The 26,020-nt window shown below is 41.5% G+C and overlaps 1 protein-coding gene across 3 annotated transcripts; it reads right to left on the reverse strand.

Moving 5' to 3' along the window:
- Positions 1-1,783: 1,783 nt before the first annotated feature.
- MFF (mitochondrial fission factor) lies at positions 1,784-25,659 on the reverse strand. 3 transcript variants are annotated; one of them, XM_089683492.1, is made up of 8 exons: positions 25,418-25,658; positions 21,083-21,300; positions 19,474-19,646; positions 17,256-17,344; positions 10,411-10,569; positions 10,158-10,217; positions 9,270-9,354; positions 1,784-6,820 (listed from the first exon to the last, which is right to left on the reverse strand). In XM_089683492.1, the coding sequence occupies exons 2-8, from the start codon at positions 21,297-21,299 to the stop codon at positions 6,689-6,691; spliced, it is 915 nt and encodes a 304-aa protein (XP_089539618.1). In that variant the 5' UTR covers position 21,300; positions 25,418-25,658; the 3' UTR covers positions 1,784-6,688. The 3 variants fall into 3 exon arrangements, with proteins under 3 accessions (XP_089539618.1, XP_089539619.1, XP_089539620.1); XM_089683493.1 differs by lacking the exon at positions 10,411-10,569 and having other exon boundaries at positions 25,418-25,659; XM_089683494.1 differs by lacking the exons at positions 10,158-10,217; positions 10,411-10,569.
- Between the last annotated feature and the right edge of the window lie 361 nt (positions 25,660-26,020).

The raw sequence follows: 26,020 nt of genomic DNA on the forward strand, positions 1-26,020 counted from the left end.
TCTTCCTGCCACTCTTCCATAAAGGCCAGATTTGTGGATTGCACGACTAATAGTTCTCCTGTGGACAGATTCTCCCACCTGAGCTGTGGACCTCTGCAGCTCCTCCAGAATTACCATGGGCCTCTTGGCTGCTTCTCTGATTAATGCTCTCCTTGCCCGGCCTGTCAGTTTAGATGGACAGCCATGTCTTGGTAGGCTTGCAGTTGTGCCATACGCTTTTAATTTTTGGATGATGGATTGAACAGTGCTCTGTGAGATGTTCAAAGCTTGGATTTTTTTTTTATAACCTAACCCTACTTTAAACTTCTCCCATAACTTTATCCCTGAACTGTCTGGTGCGTGCCTTGTCCTTGGTCTCTAAATTCTGTCTAGTCTAAGGAAAGGCATGCATCCTAGTTGATGTTTTTGGGGTTCTTTTCCCTCTGTCACCCGTTTACTATCCTACTATCTAGTCTTACCAATTTTCATCATATTTTCTCCCCTCCTTTCCTTGTGGAAATGCTGTATACCATACATGTCTAGAAACTGCATTTAAAAGCAGTATTAAACCCAAAAAGCAAGCAATTATTATATTGAAGCTTACCAATTCATAGATATGATGTCTGCATTAGTTTTTTTTCTTCTATTTTCATCTGGTGATCTAGCCAACAAGTCAGTTGTTTTTCTATTTTTTGTTTTTCTATTTTATTAAACAAGCTCTCCTGCAGATGTATGCGTTACAGGGATGAGTCAAACTATTTACCACTGATGGGGTGCTTGGAATGATCAGCTTTTGTTTATTCGTGTAAAACCTTTATCCCAACAGCAAGAAAAAAAATGTTTGCTGTAAATGCTTATTAGCTATTAGATGGAGTTTAGCTTCAATTGTATTGTGTATTTAAATCTGCTAGCAGATCTAACACTTTCCTCCCCCAGACTGACAATGCTGTTGCCCAAAGGTACCCCCTGTGCTCCTTCACCTAGAGTGGGGGTACCACAATACACAAGGTGTGTAATTGGCCCGATCACCAGCTGGGCAATCTCTTGCTCAGATGCACCAAACTTCTGTTGTCTGGGATATGGCGTCTGTGTGCATAGATGTGCCACTAGCCTTTGCCAGGTCCAAGATACCTGGGCATGCACGTTCAGTAAGACTGCTTCTTGGTAATGTGTGAGGTGGCAACCCCAATAGGCAGAGAGGGGAAAGCAACCAAATGAGAACAGGATGATGTAATTTTTATTGAGAGAGAAGGGTTAGGACTTTTCTCAGATGTTTTTTTTCTGTCACATTCCAGGAGAAGGTTGATACCAGGTTAGATTCAAGTACTTACACTGCAGGCATTTAAAATGTATTTGAAGAGGAGGTTCACTGTGGAAAAAAAAATGAAGTCAGCAGCTACAAATCCTGCAGTGGATGACTTGTAATTAAAAAAACAGGCTAGTTCTTCACTAGGCTTTGGGTTCCCAGCCCCAGCATCCTAACCGTGGGGTCTGCCTTCATTATAATGGCATTAGCAAATCTCAATGTTCTAATGAGAAAAGATGCAGGGTCTGCATCCCTTCACATGTAGGAAAGTTGGTTGCAAACAGAAATAGCAAAGTCATTTTTGATCACATTAAATCACCTTGACTTGTGTAAAAATTAACTAAAAGTCTTTCTTTAAAATTAAAGATTTTAAAACAGCATCCCTAACAGCCCTCGACATGTGCTAACCATTTACTATAACAACTGTGGGGTCTGCCTTCATTATAACCGCACAGTATATGCACACACTGCCCACAGTGAATCAATAACACAAATAGCTGTGTGTTTAGATTTTATTTGACTAGTGTATAGTTACATCATCTTTGTTGAAGTATATGTACTCGACAAGCAGGACATAAAAAATGTAATAAAACAAATAGAGCACACAATCAAAACAAGAAGATAAATAAGTTATAAAAGTATTGTACACAAAAAGCTTCAGGAACTTAAGTACATCACACAAAAACCAAGACCCAGCGTGCATTGCATTTTAAGTGTTGCCTGGTGCATAAAAATGAGACCTCTGAAAGTATGGGCATGTCAACAATTTATTCTGGGTCATGTCATATTTTAATTTAATTCAAACATCCTGCAATACACATTAACATACTATATAATATAACCTATCATCGCTAATGTTAAAGCCTTACAAAAAAAAAAGTTTAAAGCATATCCTTTCTCCCAATCGCTCTACACCTACAGACCTTCTCTAATCCTTTGCACAGCATTTTTACATGCCTGTAGCATGTAGTGACCAAATGGGCCCAAGTCTTGTGTGTGATATGATTAGTTTGTCATTTACGCCATGCAATGTCCAAGAAACAGACAGGGCCAAATTAGAAAAGAAAAGAGGGGGAGGAAGGGGGAGAGCGCCTCTGAGTGTAATATTAGGACAGTTACACACGCACACCTTGTGGTCTCCATTTCTGCCTGTCGTTCTGATAGATGGCCTTGCTTCCGGACTCCCACTGGAACGGTCATTTTGGGAGGACAGCAGGGTGTGGCTAGATATTTTGGAGCATGCGCACTCCTTTTTCGAGGCTGATGGCTTGGGAAAAGAGCGTGCAAGCTTTGAAACACGTAGCCGTGCCCTGCTGTCCTCCAAATGTGGTGTTACTTACACCCGGCAGTGCATTCCATCGGAACTCCGAAAGCAAAGAGGCCATCTGTCAATGCTGAAGCCGCATAATATGGACAGGGACCACCCCTAGAGTGACAGGCAAAGATGGAAACCACAAGGGCCGTGTATATATGCGAAGAGTGAGCTTTCTACTTCCTAAGAGGAGTTGCCATTGGTGATTTTAACAATAACACTGTCCAAATACTAAACTCAAAGCCCCCCACCCCCATTTTTTTTTACATCCACAGAGATTGCTTCACTCTCGTGATAGCAGCCATAAGTGTTTATTGAGCTTTTTAACTTTTAGAGACTAATATTTTGGACCTTTGCATATTATGGTGTATACTACATTTCCCTAGGTGGTGCCATTTTTCCTATTTGCCCCATTCACTGTTTTGTTTTTGGAGAGCCAAATTAGAGCCTGATAAAACGAGGGACAAGATGTGATGTGACACCATTTCATCACATGTGTAAACTACCTATGGGGCCTCATCCAATACCGTAAATCACGTGAAATTGCTAAGCTGTCTAAAATGATGTAGTGTGTTTGGTCACTTGGAGCAAACAAACTGAAGTTAGATATCATCTTAACATTTCGGCATTATTATGCCACTATGTGCTCCCAATTTTTTTTACAATGTTGCCACAAGCACCATCTGGTATGCTAATTTATTTGATGAAAAACAACATCTAAAAAAATATAAATTCTGATTTACTGATTAACAAAAATTCTGTCACTTGCAAATATAAGGGCCTTATATGAAACCCGCATTGATGTTGAGGACCAAGAGAAGACTATAATTTCTTGAATTTTTTTCTCCTAGAAGTCAAGTCTCTCACTTTACTGATTTTCTCCACCATTTAGTTAAATGGATCCCTGAACTGAAATTGTAGGCTGCAAATGACTGACTGTCTCTGAGTTACTGACACAGAGCAAGCATGTAGTGAGTGAAACTAGATGAAAGTAAGAACTCAATCTATATACTAGGGATGCACCGAAACGTTGGCCACCCAAACACATCGTCCTAAAATAAACCCTATCGGCATTTTGCCGATAAGAAAAATTTAGCTGATGCAGGAGACTGTGTGTACTGCAGATGTGAGGGGGCGGCTGAGAAAGGCAGGAGAGGAGCAGTGTATACAGTGGCTGGCTGTCACATCAGTGTCAGTTTTTAAATGTAATTACCAGCTTTTTTTTTTTTCACTATAGCTCACAGAATTAGCTGTCACTTTCCCCCCAGATAAAAGAAACAAAAAGTTTCCTTTTAGTTTATTTCTGAGATAAAAGAAACAGTTTTCTTTAGCTCTGGGAAAAGTTGACAGCTAATTCTGTGAGCTATAGTTAAGAAAAAAAAAAAGCCAGCAATTGCATTTAAAAAAACGGCACTGACTTATAGTGACAGCCAGTGAGGGAGCCTCTCTGTATACACTGCTCCCCTCCTTGCACACACTGCCCTCCCCCCCTTACAAAGAGGACCTGTCACTCATATGCTATCACATAGGGGACCATTGGTTCCCTATGTGATAGCAATAAAATCATAAGTTAAAAAAAAATAAAAATATACATGAAAGTAGAAAAAATACAAAAAAAATTGGAGCCTCCCCACCCCCACATACGCAGACATTTTGCTTACGGTTTGGTTTTCGGCAACATGCATTCTGAATTTTCGGTATCGGCACCAGAATGTTCATTTTGGTGCACCACTACTATATACATGTTCTAAGTCAGAGCCTAAAAGTATTAAAGCCTATCGCAATAAATATTAAAAAAAAAAAGTGACAACCTATGTATTTTCACAGTAGACATTTCCTTTCATTAAACCCAGTTTTCATTAAGACACAAAATGGACAGGAGAAGAACGACATTAACTGGAGTTTTAGTCCTCTGTGGTCGTATTAGGTAACTCAAGTCTTGCATTTTCTAAAGACCAATGGAATAAACACTTCAACTATATTTTGAAACATCAGTTACAGCACGCAGACCATTTAGTGAATGCACAAAAAAGGCATTAGGCACATACATTACTAAATTGTACAAACGCTTTTCCAATAAATCTTTGCAATAAGTGGTACATTTCACCATGAATAAGTGGGAAACGTACTGTTCCCCCTTCCAGTGTCTGTCCAAACATGTCCATGGAACCAATTTGTTGTGCTATAAAACTATGTCTTTCATTTTATAGTGGCAAAATAATATCTGAACTTTGAAATCTGAACTAATAAATGCGGCAATAGCAAGAAATATTTACAAGGTCTGTTATAAAGATAATTTTATTGTACCTAAGCACCTTTTTAAAATCAATCCAACCTAAAATGGTTTGCTGTTTTAAATGTGACTAGTTGGAACTTCTACAAAGTCATTAAAGGAAACTTTTCAGAAAGTAAAAAACACCTGCAAGATGCCAAAGATCCCATTCTATGACTCCCAGACCATGTAATATAGTACTCCAACCACATCGCTGGCCTGGAACTAGCATTCAAACTAGAAATCCGGGGCAGCTTCTAGTTGAGACATACATGTATGTAAAGTCAAAACATTTGGGCATGGTCAGACCTCAAGTCAGTTTTTTTTTTTTTGTAGTCTGTGTCCTCCAGCAGAGATCTCCCTTCACTTCTTGTACCAAAGGCACAGCAAGAAGTAGAAAGATGTATCTTGAAACCTACAGGATATCCCTTCTAAGAAAAAATTCACCAGAACAAGTTTCCCCATTGGAACAATACCCCCTATTGCCTGTTTCAGTTACAACTAAAATATTCTGTGTTCTCTGTCACTTTTCATACCTGAGGCAATGGTCTCCAGGATAAATAGAGGAGTGAATCGCCAAAGTGAGGACACAGAGAGCAATAAAATATGACTAATCCTTTTATATTTTGTCCAAAGAAAAAAAAGTTTTGAATTTACATTCACTTGTAAGATGAACTCCAGGTAAATCACCAAATACCAGTTTTAATACATATATGGAGAGATTTCATTTGCCAAAGGATTTGGAATTTTGTCTTTTCAGTCCTGAGATTTAGCACAGGTAACCTCACTTATTTCTACTGTAATTCGGCAAAGCAGCGAGGTCACTTTCCTGCCCCTTGCCTGTAGTTGGGTCAGTAAAAAAGCAGACTGGTGAGCTCTCTATTCTCTCTTACTGTAATTATGTTCCTTGTCAGAACAAGTGTAAGTCGCAATCCCTGATAAGCTTAGAATACCAAGCTTTCACAGTCAGAATGTTGTTAAACTGGTGTTTTAAAAAAAAGCCAGTATCAAGACAGATGAAGATATTTACATTAGTTGTATTTAATACACATTAAGTGAATTTTAAACTGTGTATATACCTGGAGTTCAGCTTTAACATATAGGTGTTTTTAGCTTTGTGGCAGATTCCCTATAATGTTGTATAGGACTGTGCCAGAGAGATGCCCACCTGGTAGTCATTATGTCACATGCAGCGTGCTGGGTTCCCTATAGGAACATATGGAGATTTGAGGAGACACTAATAACAGAGCTGTTCATTTTAAAGTAGAACGATAATAGTGCCGGGACTCAGCTAGGGAAAGCTCACCTTGCTGGAGTCCCAGAAACCTTCAACAGCCTGATAGGGTATTGGGCCAAACCCCAGTAGACCCAATCTGCATCAATACACTTTAGGTTGAGTTGCTCTACAATGTTTCATGTGCCCATTTCAAAATTTTCTTCGGCTCATCACATAAACCTACAAGACAAGGTCATTATACTCCTACAGGTCAGGAATGATTCTAGCATGCCATATATAAAAATGAATTAAAATTTGCTCTCCGTGATGAAACAGACCCTTCTTGAGAATGAATATATGTAGTTTACTTGAACCCTATCACAGTCAGAGTTGCATGCACACTATGCAGGCCAGCTGGGTTTCAGGGAGTAAAACCAGGAGCAGGAATGCACAGTGTTTTTAGCTAGATTCCTGCTGCTGGCAAAAAATTGTGCCACGAACCTGGATCTGCATCATCCAAGACAGTTTTTTTTCAGGTTTGGTAGTTCTCTTTATATTTCTCTGTATGGTCAGCTCCTCACAGGTTAACGAGTAGAGAAGTTTTTAACGTCTAAACCAGAACCAACTGTTGAGTAGCCAAAAGGCCACTGTGATGGAGTACATGACCATCTCTCTCCTAACCCGTTCTTTGTTCTCCTCTTCCAAAAGAAGAAGCCGTCTGTTCAGCTTGATAATCTATGAATCATGAAATGAAACCTCATTTAAATATTATGTACAAAAAAATTAAACACTTAATGCAAACATCCCTGGCAAATGAAACATTTCAAATTGTTATTTTAGGATACCCCGCTGCAAAAAAGGAAACTACTATACAAGCCATAATTACATTATTTATCCACTATAGAGCCATACATTTGAACCTCAATATTGGTAACCTAGTGCTCTTATGCACCTTTCATTCACTGGGTGGAAGCAGATTACATATATTTCTAAAAAAGTTTTTTGTCTTTTCACTTACTAATTTAAGTGTGAGTTTATTACTTTACTGGTTTTCCAAAGCCTTTGGAAACAGGTCTGCCAGTGCATTGGCAGCACAAATCCACTATTTCCTTCTTTTTATCTGCTCAGACAATGATTGGTTGCTTGTGACACCAAGGTTATGGACTGGAGGCAGGTGATATCAGGAGGTATCCATACCCTGTCAAGAGTGGGCAGACCAAAAGAAGTTGGTAGTCTGTAGGTCACCGGGGCATTTTGCTGGAGACTTAACAAAACCAGTACAGTGAGCATGTTTATGTGCAAGCCTAGATTTGTTCAGCTAATGAAAGTTCCCTATAAATGTGCATAGACAGGTGCATCTCAATAAATTAAAATATTAAAAAGTTAATTTATTTCAGTAAAGAAATATAAACAATTAGGCTCTTATATTATATAGATTCATTACACACAGAGTGATATATTTAAAGCATTTATTTCTTTTAAGTTTGATGATTATGGCTTACAGCTAGTGAAAATCCAAAATTCAGTATCTCAGAAAATTAGATTATTAGATAAGACCAATAAAAACAAAAAGGATTTTTAATACAGAAATGCTGGCTTACTGAAAAGTATGTCCACATACAGTTTAGTATGCACTCAATACTTGGTTGAGGCTCCTTTTGCATGAATTTCTGTATAAATGTGGTGTGGCATGGAGACGGTCAGCACATGGCACTGCTGAGGTGTTATGGAAGCCCTAGTTGCTTTGATAGCAGCCTTCAGCTCTTCTGAATTGTTGGGTCTGGTGTCCCTCATCTTCCTCTTGACAATACCCCACAGATTCTCTATGGGGTTTAGGTCAGGCGAATTTGCTGGCCAATCAAGCACAGTGATCCCATGATCATTAAACCAGGTATTGGTACTTTTGGCAGCGTGGGCAGGTGCCAGGTACTGCTGGAAAATGAAATCAGCCTCTCCATAAAGCTGGTCAGCAGAGGGAAGCATAAAGTGCCTGGTAGAGGGCTGCGCTGACTTTGGACTCGATAAAACACAGTGGACCAACACCAGCAGATGACATGGCTCCCCAAATCATCACTGACTGTGAAAATTTCACACTGGACCGCATAGAATTTGGATTCTGTGCCTCTCCACTCTTCCTGCAGACTCTGGGACCTTAATTTCCAAATGAAATGCAATAGTTACTTTAATCCGAAAATAGGACTTTGGGCCACTAAGCAACAATCCAGTCGTTTTTCTCCTTATCCCAGGTAAGATGCTTCTGATGTTGTCTCTGGTTCAGGAGTGGCTTGACACAAGGAATGCTTCAATTGTAGCCCATGTCCTGGATACGTCTGTGTGTGGAGGCTCTCGACACCAGCCATAGTCCACTCCTTGTGAGTCTCCCCCAAATTCTTGAATGTCCTTTGCTTCACAATCCTCTCAAGGCTGCGGTTATCCCTGTTGCTTGTGCACCTTTTTCTACAAAACTTTTTCCTTCAACTCCACTTTCCATTAATATGCTTAGGTACAGCGCTCTGTGAACAGCCAGCTTCTTTAGCAATGACCTTTTGTGACTTTCCCTCCTTATGGAGGGTGTCAATGACTGTCTTCTAGACAACTGTCAAGTCAGCAGTCTTCTCCGTGATTGTTTAACCTACTGAACCAGGTGTTTTGAGTTAATTAACTGATTGCAGTGTGACACCAGGGGATTTACTAAAGCTGGAGAGTCCAAAATCAGACTCCCTTCTGCATAGAAACCAATCAGCTTCCAGGTTTCATTGCCAAAGCTTCATTGAACAAGCTGAGGTTAGAAGCTAATTGGTTTCTATGCAGAAGGGAGTCTGATTTTGGACTCTCCAGCTTTAGTAAATAAACCCCCATGTGTTTACAAAATTGAACTTTATCACAATATTCTAATTTTCTGAGATACTGAATTTTGGGTTTTCACTAGCTGTAAGCCATAATCATCAAAATTAAAAGAAAGAAATGCTTGAAATATATCACTCTGTGTGTAATGAATCTAATGAATAATATACGAGTTTCACTATTTGAATTTCTTTACTGAAAAACTAACTTTTTGATGATATTCTAATTTATTGAGATGCACCTGTATGTTTCACATTGCTCTGGTAAGGATAATGATAAGAAACATTGCTAAACATTACAAAGGCATGGAAAATGCACCCAGAATATAGTAGGAAAGTACCTGTCTTCTAAGTGAAGCTGCATCCACTAAAGTCAGGTCATCTGGTGTCCCATCCATAGTAGAGTCTAATGATGCAACTGCATACCTACAGAAGTGACAGTATACATGGGTATGAATGACAGTTTGAGAATCTGCTATGCATGAAAATGGACAATATATGTGTAGCACATTATTATGTGTCATCACAAAATGATAGTAAGTGTATTAAATATAACGCTTACACAAACCTGCTTGTTGAAACTGACTTTATTCTGTGGGGGAAAACAAGCAGTGAAATGCTGATGCAGGGCAGTTACCCCTAAACATCTGAAATATGCAATAGTATGAAGATATTAAAGGGTCATTCCAACCAAAACGAAATTATTAGGTAATAACCTGTTGGTGGAATCATCCACTAGCTTCTTCTATCTCTCTGATGTCCAGGGAAAGACCTCTATTTCTAGCGTTACCTACAGCCACAACAAGGAAGTCTGTTGGAATGTACCATTTTGTTTACATTACACAGAACACAGAAGTGTACAACTCCCCTTGCCGCTACAGGAGAAGTGAGATTCTTTACAGTAATGAACCCCAGTAGGGAAGATCTCACAGCTGGTGTCACTAAGAAATAGAAGACATCAGTGAGTTATTCAGGCTAACAGAATTTACCCATAACAGAAACATCTGTTTTTGTGAGTGACCCTTCAATACCCCAACTTGCAAAGAAATGGTTTCTAACAAATTGTCAACATTCTTTTAGGTTTGTTTTATTAGGTGATCAGTTAAACTGCAACAGACAAAAGCAGCACTTAAATCACAAACAGCAGAATTTGCAGCTGCCACGCAATCCAGATTTAGAAGCATATAGCTTGTTAGTTAACACACTGGAGGGAATTACACTCAAATTACCTGGTATTATCATGATGGGGAGCAGGAACAGAGGCAGAAGACCCTCCACGCAAGACTGGCCTGGAGTGTTCAGGATGGGAAACAAGGACAGAAAAGGAAGGCGTGAAGACAAGAAGGGCAGGAATCATGGAGTCACTCAACGATTGCAACATGTATAGGAATCACAAGGGTCCACACTGATATATTAATTACTGGAAGCACTGCATGTTTGGGCGACAGGGGTATTAGGAGACAGAAGAGGGAAGACATTCACCTGCGGTTGTCATCCAGCACATCAAGGACCTGCTGATAAGCCCTGCGGGTGGAGGTCTGGATGAGCGACAGAATGCCACGGGCAGAGAAAAGATCTGCTCCATCTGCAGGGGGTGAGGGAGCAGGGCACGGGCGGCCTGTGGGGGCAGGTGGAGTCGGGCTGACCGGAGGAGAGTAGCAAAGAGAAACACAGAAGTCAGACTGTGTGTGACTGTGCGTGGTGGTCACATGAAAAGGCGGCATGGAAGGAGAAGCACAATATGAGCAAAAGAAAAATCACTGAGGACAGGCAACAGTGGGAGGAGGAAGGAAGATTATTATGAAATAAGTATGGACAGAGAAGAGTAAATAAAAAGTGACAGGGTTAGAGAGAATAGTAATATAGATAAAAGTGTGGTTAAAATAAATGGGAGAGCAAGGCTCACAAAAAAGGAAATGAGACCACTAAAAAATTAAACATGAAGCAATGAGAGAAGCTGGGCAACACTTAATTCATGCACTCACCAAAGAATACTAAAGCTAGCAGTGCAATGGATACAACACAAGGAAGAGGCAGGCAACAAGAGTACTTTACTAAAATAATAATAATAATAATAGTAGTAGTAGTTGTGATCTCCTAAGAGGTCCATGTTTCAACCTAGAATTCCCTAAATTAAAGTCAGAGTACAGGTAATGCTAAGGCACACTGATGAGCTCAGGCACGTTCAGACACCAAGGCCAATGGCCAATCATATGTAGCAGAGGCATTCCTCACTCAACAGCCGCACGTATACATGGTTGGGGGGGCCGGGAATGCCTTCACCTCCAATGATTGGCTGTTGGCTTTGATAGCTTCCTGTTGGGATAGCTTAGATGGGTTGGGACTTGTGTTCGACATGCCTGAGCTCGCCCCTAGTAAGAAACAGACCTTTTAGAATATCACTTCATAAGAGTTAAGTGCTGCTCAGTTCAACACATAAGATATACATTTATATAGACAGTCACGGAGCTCAAGGTCAGATGTCTGAGCAGCTGGCTGAACAGAAAATACTGGTCTTGCTGCGCATGCTGTTGGCGAGTGTTTTGCAATGTGCATACCCACAAAGTCAAGCACAGAAGCTTGGTGCTGGCTGCATCAAGACATCAGGACACCAGGAGAAAAAAAATCACTTACAGCTTCACACCAGGCAAACAGCTAAACACACAGCAGAGATACTTATATGTGAACTCTCTTATCTGCCAAAGAACATGCATTTTGATTCTGGCAATCCTGTAATTCCCCCATCCTGCCAGACAGCATAGCAAATAAGGCAATACATTTATTTCCCAATTTAGCCTCCAATGTCACCGGTATCTGCTCACTGAAATAGACGGTTTCATATACAGGCATACCTCGGTTTACGAATTTAATTCGTTCTGCGGGACTTTTCGTATAGCGAAAAATTCATAAACCGAAACGCCGTTTCCCATAGGAATGCACTGAAAACCAATTAATCTGTTCTGGAGGTCAGAAAAAAAGTAAACGTTACTAAAATACGGCATTAGTTACTTTATCAAGTCATGTGGTATTTTAGTAGTGACAACCATATGTTAATGTTTCAGCTCTCACCGGGGTTCCCTACTGACAGCTGAATGTAAAAGAATTGTCGGCAATTAAAAAATAAAAAAGCGGCATGGGGTCCCCCCTCCCCATCCATACCAAGCCCTTCGGGTCTGGTATGGATTTTGAGGGGAACTCCCACGCCAAAATGTTTAAAAAAAGAAAAAAAAAATGGCGTGGGCCCCCCCAAAATTAATACCAGACCCTTATCCCTTAGGGTTGTGGGGAAGAGGCCCTAGTCCCCATCATGCTTGGATAAGGGTCTGGTATGGATTTTGGGGGAGACACGCAAGCCATATTTTGTTTTCAATTTTGGAGTGGAAGTTCCCCTCAAAATCCATACCAGACCAAATCCATATAGCTCAGAGATTCAGCGTTCACTTTACCCCCAGCTAAAATAAAGAAAGTTTCTTTTTAGTTTATTTCCCCAAGTTAAAAGAAACAATGTTTCCTTTTAGCTAATTCTGTGAGCTATAGTGAAGAAAAAAAAAAAGCCAGCAATTGCATTTAAAAATCAGCACCGAAATACACTTCGTATTGCGAAAACAATTTATAAAAAATTTGTAAACCGAGGCATTATTTTCAATGGATTTTCATTCGTGAACCAAAAATTACGTAAACAGAGGTACACCTGTGTATCCCTTATGTGTAGGCTATACCATACTGAAGCAGACAGTAACTCTTAACCTAATTCCTAAAATGAGAGAAAAAAAAAAATCCACTCGGGGCGATCCATGTACATTGCTCAGATTTCAACAAACTTTGTAGTAAAGTCCTGCATGTTTCTGTTCTTAAGAAAAGGCTGTATGTTCCACTATGTACTTAACAAGCATTATAAAACGAAAACCAGTAGGAAAGCCCATACAAAAAAAATAAATAAATCATTAACCACTTCCTGTCCGGACACTTTTACCCCCTTCCTGCCCAGGCCAATTTTCAGCTTTTAGCGCTATCACACTTTGAATGACAATTGCGCGGTCATGCAACACTGTACCCAAATGAATTTTTTACCATTTTTTTGAGACAGATAAAGCTTTATTTTGGTGGTATTTATTCACCACTGGGATTTGTATTTTTTTTGCTATGTAAATTAAATGAAAGTGTTTTTTTTTATAAAATTTTGCAAATAAATAATATTTCATCATAAATCTTAGCCAAAATTTATTCCGTTATCTTTTTAGTAAAAAAAAAAAATCCAAATTAGTTTATAAGCAAAGATTATAATTTTTAAAAAATTTTTTTACATTTTTATATTATTTTTTTTTTTACATACGGTCACCCTAGCAGTACAGTGTCACCATGGTGACACTGTACTACTTGTGGGGGGTGATGAAGATTTTTTTTTTTTTTTTTTACACCGATTGCTTTTACACCCATATAGGATGTAAAAGCAATCATTTCTCTTTCTCTCTGTGTGCATTCTTGCAGTCATTGAGAAGTACTGAGTGAGCTGTGATTGCTCACAGCTTGTCACATGGTACAAGGCTTTTGTGAATAGCCTTGTACCATGTGACCTCTGTGATCATTCACAGATTTCACACGTAGTAAGCAATGTCGTCACAAGTGACATCTTGCTTACTACTTTGCATGTGATCACTGATTGGCCAATCAGTGATCACATGATCGGGACCTCGTACAGAGGTCCCGTCCGACGATCGGTGTTTCACTGTGTCCCAGGGAGCGCGCACAAGCAGGGTGCGGGGAGGCCGTTTATAGACAGCCGCCCGACCCTGCAGTGCCACCGTCCGGCCGTTTATATACAACAGCCGGATGGGAGGTGGTTAAACATGTCAGAGCTTCATGCTTGTCTGCAAAGATCAAACTCTTCTAAATTCCTGCAGCTACCGAATGAGTCTGTTGGAGCAGTCTGTCATTGTACAGCTATAATTGATCTAAATGAATATATATATATATATATATATATATATATATATATATATATATATATATATATATATAAACACACACACATACACAGCTCTAAAAAAAAATTAATGGAACACTTTTTAAGCAGAATATAACATCAAGTCAATGAAACTCCTGGGATACTGATCTGGTCAGTTAAGTATCAGAGGGAGGTTGTTAATCAGTTTCAGCTGATTTGGTGTTAATGAAATTAACAACAGGTGCACTAGGCAGGCAACAATGAGACGCCCCCTAAAGAATGGTTTTACAGGTGGAGGCCACTGACATTTTTCCCTACTCATCTTTTCTGACTATTTTTCACTAGTTTTGCATTTGGTTAGGGTCAGTGTCAATACTGATAGCATGAGGCGATACCTGGACCCTACAGATGTTGCACAGGCAGTCAACTCCTCCAGGATAGCACATCAATACGTGCCATTGCCAGAAGGTTTGCTGTATCTCCCAGCACAGTCTCAAGAGCATGGAGGAGATTCCAGGAGACAGGCAGTTACTCTAGGAGAGCTGGACAGGGATGTAGAAGGTCCCTAACCCATTAACAGGACCGGTATCTGCTTTGTGCAAGGAGGAACAGGATGAGCACTGCCAGAGCCCAACAAAATGACCTCCAGCAGGCCACTGCTGTGAATATCTCTGACCAAACAAGCAGAAACAGACTTCATGAAGGTGGCATGAAGGCCCTGTGCTCACTGCCTGGCACCACAGAGCTCGATTGGCATTTACTATTAAACACCAGAATTGGCAAGTCAGCCACCGGTGCCCTGTGCTTTTCACAGATAAAGGCAGGTTCACCATGAGCACATGTGACAGACATGAAAGGGTCTGGAGAAGCCGTGGAGAACGTTATGCTTCCTGTAACATTGTTCAGCATGACTGTTTTGGTGGTGAGTCAGTGATGGTCTGGGGAGACATATCCATGGAGGGATGCACAGACCTCTACAGGCTAGACAATGGCACCCTGACTGCCATTAGGTATTGGGATGAAATCCTTGGACCCACTGTCAGACCCTGCGCTGGTGTAGTGGGTCCTGGGTTCCTCCTGGTGCACAACAATGCCCAGCCTCATGTGGCGAGAGTATGCAGGCAGTTCCTGTAGGATGAAGGAATTGATACCATTAGATGACCCCCAAGCTCACCTGACCTAAATCCAATAGAACACCTTTGGGATATCATGTTTTGGTCCATCCGACTCCGCCAGGTTGCACCTCAGACTGTCCAGGAGCTCAGCGATGCCCTGGTCCAGATCTGGGAGGAAATACCCCAGGACACCATCTGTCGTCTCATTAGGAGCATGCCCTGATGTCAGGCATGTATACAAGCATGTGGCGGCCATACAAACTACCGAGTACCACTTTGAGTTGCTGCAATGAAATTTCAGCAAAATGGACTAGCCTGCTGCATCATTTTTTCACTTTGATTTTCGGGAGTGTCTTTGAATTCAGTCCTCTGTAGGTTGAGAATTTTCATTTCCATCAAAGGATGGGGCATCCTTATGTTTCTAACACATTACCCAATCCATATTGGTATAGATATCCATTATGATATCTTTCCCCATTAAGATCTGATGTTTTCAAAGTGTCCCTTTAATTTTTTGGAGCAGTGTGCGTGTCTCTCTCTCTCTCTCTCTATCTAATTCAGCCATCAGGGCATGCAAGTGTGGCCGCTCACAATCTATTCTATGTAAGCAGCTCTGTTGTCATACTAAACCACACTAACACCGTAATCTGGATAAACAACACTATATCACCAAAGGAGAATAGTTTACAATCATTGAATTGCAGAAAAACAAAACCTTAACATGCCCAAGCTTTAAAAGGGACACTTTCTCTTTGGCCACTGCAAAGGAGACCCTAACCATTTATACTTACCTTGCTTGTGCTCCCCTACCAATCCTTCCTCTGTCACAAGGGGAAATGTGACAGTGTCTTTAAGATTAAGCATCAATATACTATTAAAATTGCCGGCTGTCAACTACCAGCTTTTTACCTTCCAAAGGAAAACTGCAATCAATAATAAAAGCTGAACCAGCACGATTTGGGGTATGATTCTTGCTGCCCACAAAAACCTGTTTCTACATTTTACTTCCCACTCCAGTATTAGAGAATAAAATGAAGAATGACAGAAATAAGGACTGTCCTTCCTGTAAGGATCAATAATCCTAAAACAAAAAGATTATGCCTTATCAAATGAGCTACACGTAACATTATCATGCATGCAGGTGTACACCCATAACTACTCAGGAATGTCACACTGGACATTTATGGAACTTACTTATTCAAACCACTCTTACTTCAAATTATGTTGTCAGGTTAAAAAGTATAGAATGTATTATTGTGGATTTGTTTTTAATTGTGCATGCTTTGTAGTGCTCATCCTTATACCTTGCTCACTTAGTGAGTCACTGACTTGGAGCAAGCATGTGAGGTGTTGGGACACATATATATCTTTGCCAGTGACTCACTAAACAGGGTACAAAAAAATCAGGAGCAAATGCACTCAAAAATAGATCAGCAGTGGTAGCTACTATATTTTCACCCTGAGAAGATTCCTTTAAAAAAGTGGCAGTTAAAAGTTATGGGAACACATACCAAAATGCCTACCAACTATATTCAGAGTCTCTGTAACTGCAAAGGTGACCTTGCATTCACTCCAGATACTTTATATAGAAAACCCTGGCAGAAAGTATCCTGCAGAATCATTCAATAAAACCCTTTAAAATGTTTTAAACTTTTTTTCCCTAATCTTGGTCAGTCCTCGCCATGCTGTGATTCTCACCTAGGTGAGAATAAAACGAAGCCTCCTCCTGCGTCCTCCTGGGATACGGACATCACATATTTCAGGAGGCTACAGAAGGCTTCCCCACAATACCAAGTGAATCATCACTCATCAGGTACTACGTTAACGACTCCTGTTGACAAAGTAAACAAGGGAAGCGATGTGGGACAGGATGTGCAGCAGAAGAATGGCGAGGGGACTCAGGATTTGCTGAGTTTGTGAGTATGTTTTTGTTCAATAAAAGACCATCAAAGAAAAGTGACAAATTGTGGATATATTTCACCCATATTGAGGGTGTAATATAAAACACAGTCTCATTCCCTAACCCCCCCCCCCCCCCCTTCAAGCCAGCATAACCTCAACACAACTGGTGTGAACAAGTCCTTAAGGTCCACAGGGTGCTCTTACACACTTGTGAAAATGAAGCTGCAGGAGAAATGGACAATATATGACTTTTATGTTACACAAGGCAAATTAATGATTTCAGGAAACATGAAGAAGATAATGAAAGCCAAGGGATAAACATTTACAGTACAATACATACAAGGTGGACGTCTTGCTATACTTACATTGAGTCATTTCTGACCAACTGCCCATTGTGTCGTATGGTGTTTTCACTAACTGACCTCTCTCTCTTCTGACGTCCCATGTGACGTACCTAGAAATTTAGGACAAGAATGTTGGTAGGAAAACAATTACACTTTAATATACCTTGAAGCTCAGGTAATTCTAGCAATCATCTATGATAGCCTTTAAGTACAGGCAAATAAGTTTAGGAGAATAGGAGTATATGTATGACAAAATGCAAAAGTATACTTTTCTGTGGGGGACCACTCACGCCATTACATCAAGTGGTACTTGGCAAAAAGATATTTCTATAAACATACACAATAGATTCATGGCTGGTCTATAAAGTAGAGTTTTGGATATGCAGTCAAAATTAAAACCATCATTAAACATGCAACCTTAAACACAAAAAGCAGTCTTGTGAGATTAGCCTATGCAGAGAGGCAGAGGAGGCATGCTGTAGAAAGTTCTAGTGCCAGCTTTTTAGAGGAAAAAGAGCAGCAATAGAGAATGGATTTTTAAGTAGGCCAATCACTATTTCCCCTGATGAGTCTTGGCCAGCCGAACCTCAAAGATTTCTGATTGTGTTCCAATCAAGCTGCATTGGCAGATGATAATCCATTGTTAACTGCTTCCCGACCGCCCTATAGCAGAAATAATGCTATATGGTGGCACAGGTGCGCAAAATCATGTATGTATGTATGTATGTATGTATGTATGTATGTATATATATGATTTTGCATTTCCACTGCCATTCGTGGCATCAGCTGTCGATCACCAGGTCCCCGCCGGTGATTACTTGCCGGCACCTAGTGATTGCCGAGGATCTCTGACGGGGAGGAGAACTGTATGTAAACAATACAGTTCTCCTCCCTGTCAGCTTGTGCACACTGCTTTGGATGGCTGTGCGTAGCACAGCCATCCAAAGCAGTGTGCTTACAGTGAAGCCACACGGACACAGGACAGAGTGAAACAGCACACATTTAACCCTTTGATCGCCCCTTATGTGAACCCCTTCCTTCCCAGTGCTTTTTTTTTATAGCACTGATCACTGTATTGGTGATGTTAGTGACACCAAGTCAGTTCCCCCCAGTGTCAGAATGCCCGCCACAGTCCCGCTATAAGTCGCTGATCGCCGCTATTACTAGTAAAAAAAAGTGTAAGTGTGTGTGTGTAAAACTTTCACGTAAACCAATAAATTTACACGTATTGGGATTATTTTTATTTTATTTTATTTTTTTTTTAGCAAAGACATGTAGCATAATACATTTTGGCCTAAATGTATGACAAAATCTGATTTTTTAAAAAATTTTTACTGGATATGTTTAATAGCAAAAAGTAAAAAATATTGTTTTTTTTTCTCAAAATTGTCGGTTTGTTTTTTATAGTGCAAAAAATAGAAACCGTGCAGGCGATCAAATACCATTGAAAGAAAGCTCTATTTGTGGGGAAAAAAAGGACGTAAATCTCATTTGGCTGCAGCGTTACATGACCGCGCAATTGTCAGTTAAAGTAACGCAGTGCCGTAATGCAAAAAATGGCCTGGTCAGGAAGGGGGGTAAATCCTCAGGAGGGCAAGTGGTTAAAGGACAACTTAGGAAGAAAGTAGGGAAACCGACATACAAGACCAGTATCAGCCTTTCAGGGGAAACAACAGTTATCCCACTTGCTGGTTCACTAGAAAACTGCTGGGGTGTTTATCAGTACACACAAACCATGAGGAACACAGACATCGTCATCTACCACATATGGATGGAAGACCTGGGTCATGAGAATCTTTATACAATGGAGGCACTGTTGAATGGTCAAATCCCTTTGCCAACTTGTCATTCATGAGGTGGCATGTTTATCAAGTTCTAACTGAAAAGCAGATCTGTCATAAGATGGGCCATTACATTTAGAGTATTGATCTAATGCAAAATAAATATGCTATACACAAAAGTAAAAGGAGGTTGGGATAATCCTTCTAGCACTGGCACTTTTTGCAGTGTTACCAGCCAATAAAACAACCCTGATCCCAAATATTTAACATATGTAATCCTTTTTCATACACACCTTTATATTTTTCCCTGTTTTCATCACGTAAATTTAGAATTTTTATAACTGTCTGTGGTTTATATATAAAAAGGAGAAAACCCCTAGGTATACAAACCCTCAACTAAAGGAAGCTACTTATAGCTTGAGGAACTTTCTTGTTTTTACTATGACAATGACACTTGCCTCTTCATTCTGTGGAGTGACTGCTGTGGGTCTTTCCAAGTCCAGGAAGTCTAGCGGCCTCTCACTGAGGGTCAGAACCCGTGGTGGAGTCTTCAGAGCCAAGGGCTCAAATGGGGTGGTCTGAATAAGGTCCAGATCTGCAGGCCTTGAGAAAGATCCATCTTCACTTTGACCTGTAGAATAATTTATGTACAGACAACATAAAGGTACATGGACAATTTGTCGTTTAAACACAACTATTTTACCATATAAAATTATCAAAATAATTATTTGGCAGGGTCATTATACGGTAACTATCATGTTGAAGCATGTCAAATCTAGTCTCCACCAAACAAGTCCACTTTGCTGCCAGTACTGACCTACTTCAGAAAATAATAGTTTCCAGACTTCAACACTTTCTGAGAGACTGACCTGGAAGAAGCATGCAAATAAAAAAGTCAAAGCCCCTAAATGTACAAACTTGTTTTAGGTCAGTACTTTAGAAAGTTCTGAAGCCACTGGATCAGCATACCTACAGGTTTCCTTTAAGGATAACTGTACTTCACGTAATTAACATGAAGTATGTAAAAGACTGGCTGCCTTTAAAGTTGTTGTAAAGGGGGAAGGTTTTTTTTACCTTCACACAGTTTATGCACGATGGTAAAAAACGTTCAGTGTACAGCACCCCTAACACTTACTTGAGCCCAAATCTCGACTCAGGGAGGTGCTCGAGGGCAACGGCTCTCCTGGGTCTCTCTTTCCTCATTGGCTGAGCAGCCACTGATATGGGAGCAGGGGGCAGGACAATGCCATGCTCTGTGTGTGTCCCATATACACAAAGCCAGCTTAGGAGCAAGCACGTATGAGTGCCTCCAGAGAAAATAGCTTGCTCTAGGGGCACTTGGCAAGGGGGAGGAGCCATAAGCGTTGGCAGGGGACCTGAGGACCAGAGAAGTAAATTGGGACTGCTATGTGCAAAACCATTGCACAGAGAAGGTAAGTATGTTGTGTTTATTATTTAAAGAATAAAAAAAAATATCAAACCTTTAAACCACTTTAAATGCTTTCCTTGTCACATCTGGAATAGCAGTGCAGCGCTTAAAGCTCCTCTTACCTCTGCCCAGATGAGTTGTGTCAATGCAAGCTGCAGATAAAGTGTACGGTATCTTTTGCACACTGCCCCACACTTTCTGTAAGCTAGCTTAAGACAGACCCTGTGCTCACATCTGTTCAGAAGCGTGACTTACTCCCAAGTGAGAGTACTTAGGCCTAGAAATTGGCCGCCAGGACCAAGCACCGTTACATGACAGTGGGAGAGGTGACGTCACTAGCCCCCTTACCTTCAATATCAGGCATTTTGGTGCCAGCTGTGAAGAAAGCGAGGCAGGAGAGTTCTGACAAGGTGAGGATCGGGGCAGGGGGAGCCTTTATATGTCACTGTTCATTTTTGCCCTTAATGGTGATAGCATCTCTTTAATACACATGTAGCCTTCAAGTAGACATGGGCTTGCATTGAAAACCAAAGAAGAGTCTTAAGACATTAGTTCTAGATGTCATTTCTAGGGTATGTTCAGCCCAGGTTAAATGTTTTCTATGAAGTGTAATTTAACACAGTATGTATAATATTTACCTGCTACAACAATTCTCTCTGGTACTTGCATAATAGCGCCAGGGAAAGAAATGTCACCATCTGCTTTGGGATCTGATTCAGTGTTACTTGGAGCAACCTTTAGCTTTTCAGGGACCCGCATTCTCTGACTGATACCCTCTGTGTATTCAATCTCATACTGCATCCGGTTTATCTCTGCCATCTCTGCTGCAGGTGGTGAGAAGCCCCCGTTGTTCATCCTAAAGAGATGGAGGAATGCACAATATACTTCACAACTAAAGAAATTAAATCTCACAAATGTCTTCTCTGCAGCATTTGTGGAGACAAGTATAATCTAGGACTTTTATGTCTTATTTGTGTCCTTTGTTTCAATATGACATACAGTAGCAAAATCTCTGTTCTCCATGCAATTTAGGATCCTGGTGCTACTGTGTGACTTGAAGCAGTCATCCCATTGAAATGAAGTACAGCTCAGGACAGAGCCCAGCAACCAGAAGTGTGCCAATAGTGGCTGACCTAAGGGGAGGGCAGAAATTTCTTTGTGGTGTATCTGCCAAGGATAAATAGGAGGAACACGTATTATACAGATTATAGAGGACTTAAAAATACGTATACTACTATAAGTTCTCAAAGGGTACTTCTGTATATCAAAATATTTATAACACAGTTCCAGCACCGAGACCGAGCTGTCGGTGACAGCTCTGGTTTTTGTGCCAATGATCAGGAGCCAGTAAAACTGAATTCCGATCATGTGATTAGACAATCACAGTAATCACTACTATGGTTAACAGTGTAATGCCTGCACCAATGTTGTTTTGGTTCTGTGGAGGAAAAGATACAATGTATTTTTTCCTCTTCAAAGTCTAGAAAAAAAAAAAATCTGTTAAAAAAAAAAATAAAGATTAACTAGTTCAGGGCTTGATCTAGTTTAGTGAACATTTGAGTAAGTGTCAGTGTGCTTTAGGTAAGAAAAAAAAAGAAAGTTTTATATTTTGTGTCAGTGTGTTTTGGTAGGACAAAAACAAAAAATAGCACACTGTTGTTTCTTGACCCTAATATGGTATACTAATAACACATACACATGTGGCATCACTAGGATTGTCAGGAGAGGGAGAATTTATTTAGTATTTTTTCTGGTAGTGGTTCATGGTAGTGGAATAATAATATACAGCTACATTTACAAAATTATATTTGGTATGATTTTGGACCAGTTTTTCTTTCATAATAAAACAAAAATCAGGAAATATCAATTACCATTTACAACCAAACAAAAGCCCAATCTGTACTAAAGAAAAAAAAGCTATAATTCACTTGGATACACTAAGTAGTTGCCATGATACGTACAGTTTTATGAAGACATATCAATGTTGTAAAACTCGGTTTGGGCGTTGGAGTGGAGGTCCAGTCAAATACTAACTAAGCTTAACCTGCACCCACCCCATTCTAAGCCCTACACCAACAACCCAGTAAAGGAAAGATGTGTATACTTGCCTAATCAAAGGGCGCTCTGGTCCTGTCACATGATCTCCCCTGTGGCCGGTTTGTGAGGAGAAGAGAAAGCAGAGGCAATGGCTGTAGAGCCTGGGTGGTGACATCACTCATAGGCTTACTATGGGGCATCCTTTGTCGGCTGTCCCTCCTCTACACTGAAACTGGCACTGGGAGCGGATCACACAACCGAACCAGAGTGCCCTGAGAATAGGTACATATTGACATCTTTCTCTTACAGGGTAGTTACAGGGGTGGGAGTAGGTTTCAGCTTAGTTATGTGTCAACTGGACTTCGACTTTTAAAAAGCAGATTATTTTCCATTGTTTACAATTTGGGCTCTCCCCTTGCCTCCATTCTTGTCTAGGAGGGAATGTAGTGTCCCCAGCTCCTGCAGCCTCCTGGACAATCCCCAGAGTGTGCAGGAACAGGGACACACAGCTGCTGGAGGGCGGTTCTGGCAAAGCATCACTACGGGGTCAGCCACAAGAACATGAAGAGATGGCTGGCTCCTGATGACATAGGAAAGAAAGATGGTGGCATGGGACCCGGTGTGTGACAGGGGAGCACCGAATCACAGCAGGGCAACATTGGATTGGCTACGCAAGCATTTGTATTGAAGAATAACCCTGCAAAGAATGAAGGATGGGGAGAGGGGGGTTGAGAAGAGAGAGAAAAAAGCATGTGGATGGGGGGTGAAGCTCCTCATTAATATCTTAAAGGTGTAGTTTACCTTTAACAAAAAGCTGCCTGCACAGAGCAGAGGTGTCTGTAGATAAAAACATACTGGGCAGCTTTGACTAAAATGGAATAATCCCTTGCTAATAGGTGTAGGCCATTTACATACCTCATGAAGCCTGCCTGGAAAACTCGCAGAGCGTTGCCAAGAGATGTCCAGCTAGTATTGCTCACCTCCACCATCACAGCAGTGAGCTCTTTCTCTGGTTCAAACTTCCTCACATGCTCTTTCCCTTCCCTGATGTACTGGCTCTGAGCTCAGCATGACAGCTCACTCCTGTGATGGTGAAAGTGAACAGTAAGTGTGGATTTACACATGTGAGGTGCGAATTGAAGGTCCATTTTTACAGCTAACAAAGTAGTTTTTCAGGCTAGGATCAGGTCAGGATTTTATCCTGTTTACAACTGAAAGACATGTGCGACTCAGAAGAGCTCCCATAGAAGTCAATGGGCCTGAAATCGCACCCGACAGCTCGGAAAACTGACTGGACTCTTTTTCAATTTGCACCGAATCCGCACCGGACATACACTATATTGCCAAGAGTATTGGTCGGCCTGCCTTTACACGCACATGAACTTTAATGGCATCCCAGTCTTAGTCTGTAGGGTTCAATATTGAGTTGGCCCACCCTTTGCAGCTATAACAGCTTCAACTCTTCTGGGAAGGCTGTCCACAAGGTTTAGGAGTGTGTCTATGGGAATGTTTGACCATTCTTCCAGAAGTGCATTTGTGAGGTCAGGCACTGATGTCGGATGAGAAGGCCTGGATCACAGTCTCCGCTCTAATTCATCCCAAAGGTGTTCTATCGGGTTAAGGTCAGGACTCTGCGCAGGCCAGTCAAGTTCCTCCACCCCAAACTCACTCATTCATGTCTTTATGGACCTTGCTTTGTGCACTGGTGCGCAGTCATGTTGGAACAGGAAGGGGCCATCCCCAAACTATTGTCCAAAAAGTCTTGGTATGCCAACACCTTAAGAGTTCCCTTCACTGGAACTAAGGGGCCAAGCCCAACCCCTGAAAAACAACCCCACAGGATAATGCCCCTGCCACCAAACTTTACACTGGACACAATGCAGTCAGGAAAGTACCATTCCCCTGGCAACCACCAAACCCAGATACAGCCATTGGATTGCCAGACAGAGAAGCATGATTCATCACTCCAGAGAACACATTTCCACTGCTCTAGAGTCCAGTGGCAGTGTGCTTTACACCACTGTATCCAATGCTTTGCATTGCACTTGGTGATGTAAGTCTTGGATGCAGCTGCTGGGCCATGGAAACCCATTCCATGAAGCTCTCTACACACTGTTGTTGTGCTAATCTGAAGGCCACATGAAGTTTGGAGGTCTTTAGCTATTGACTCTGCAGACAGTTGGCCACTTCTGAGCACTGTGCGCTTCAGCATGCACTGACCCCGCTCTGTCATTTTACGTGGCCTACCACTTCATGGCTGAGTTGCTGTTCCCAGTTGCTTCCACTTTGTTATAATACCACTAACAGTTGACTGTGGAATATTTAGTAGCAAATGAATCTCACAGATGGACGTATTGCACAGATGGCAACCTATCATGGTACCACGGTTCAATTCACTGAGCTCCTGAGAGCGACCCATTCTTTCACAAGTGTTTGTAGAAGCAGTCTGCATGCCTAGGTGCTTGATTTTATACACCTGTAGCCATGGAGGTGATTGGAACACCTGAATCCAATGATTTGGAGGTGTATGCCAATACTTTTGGCAAAATAGTGTATGTGAACAGGCACCATAGGAAGCAATGTTCTTTCACATGTCATGCAAACTGGATGCGGTTCAAAACACGTGTGAAGCGGCTCTCTCAGCTGGGGCTCTCTTAGCAACGACCTTAGAAACATTCTGGGAGTTTCCCAGTCAGGCTCCAAGAGAATGGTTTGTGACCCCTAATCTCTGTGCCAAGCAGACTATTCATAGAGGAAGACATGTGACCCCAGTGTAACACTGTCCACAATTCTGGATGACACAGACCATGGCTGTCAGTGTTCAGGAAGAATCCCCTCCCGGGTCACTACAATGGTGAGAATGGAGGGGACAGGGTAGGGCCTGTACACAGCACTCTCTCCCCTCACACGGCGCCCTATAACCGGACCCCACTCACAGCTCAGCGCCCGAAAGCTCCGCAGCTCGCTAAAGATGAGCCTGGCCGGCCGCCGTACCCCGGAAATCGGCCTCTCTCGGTCACATGACCCCAGCGGAACAGGAGGACGTTTCAGGAGCGGCAGGTGACGTGACGTAGAAGGTGACAGCTGTCAGTGCTGGGGGAGGCGGAGGTGACGTATGAGAGCCCTATGGAAGGAGACGTGTGAGGGTCACACAGCGCTGTGCTGGAGACTGAGAGCGGCCGCTGTATGGAGAAGACCTGGGTGTTGTTAGATGGAAGTTCCTACGGCTGTCCGCTGGGTGGCGCTGTAGGCTCACTTCTTCCTTAAGACTGTATGTTTTGTCTGTGTTAAATAAAGTTGTTGTATAGCTCAGCTGCATTATATTTTCTCACTGTGTTTTTCAAATACTTTTATTACATCTTTTATTGCATCTCAGTGCTGCTGATCCCCTGCAGCTTTTTTACAGCCACCTCCTGTGTTATGCATGCTGGGTGACAACAGTGGACCATGTCTGTGTGTTCAAACCTTGTGGTCAGGATGACAGCGTGTGATTGGCAGATGAGAGCAGAGTGTTGTCACCCCAAACAAGGACCCTCTTG

This window comes from Staurois parvus, unplaced genomic scaffold, assembly GCF_062004578.1.
Source record: "Staurois parvus isolate SC_StPar_1 unplaced genomic scaffold, SC_StPar_1.0 ptg000312l, whole genome shotgun sequence".
Lineage (NCBI taxonomy): Eukaryota > Metazoa > Chordata > Amphibia > Anura > Ranidae > Staurois > Staurois parvus.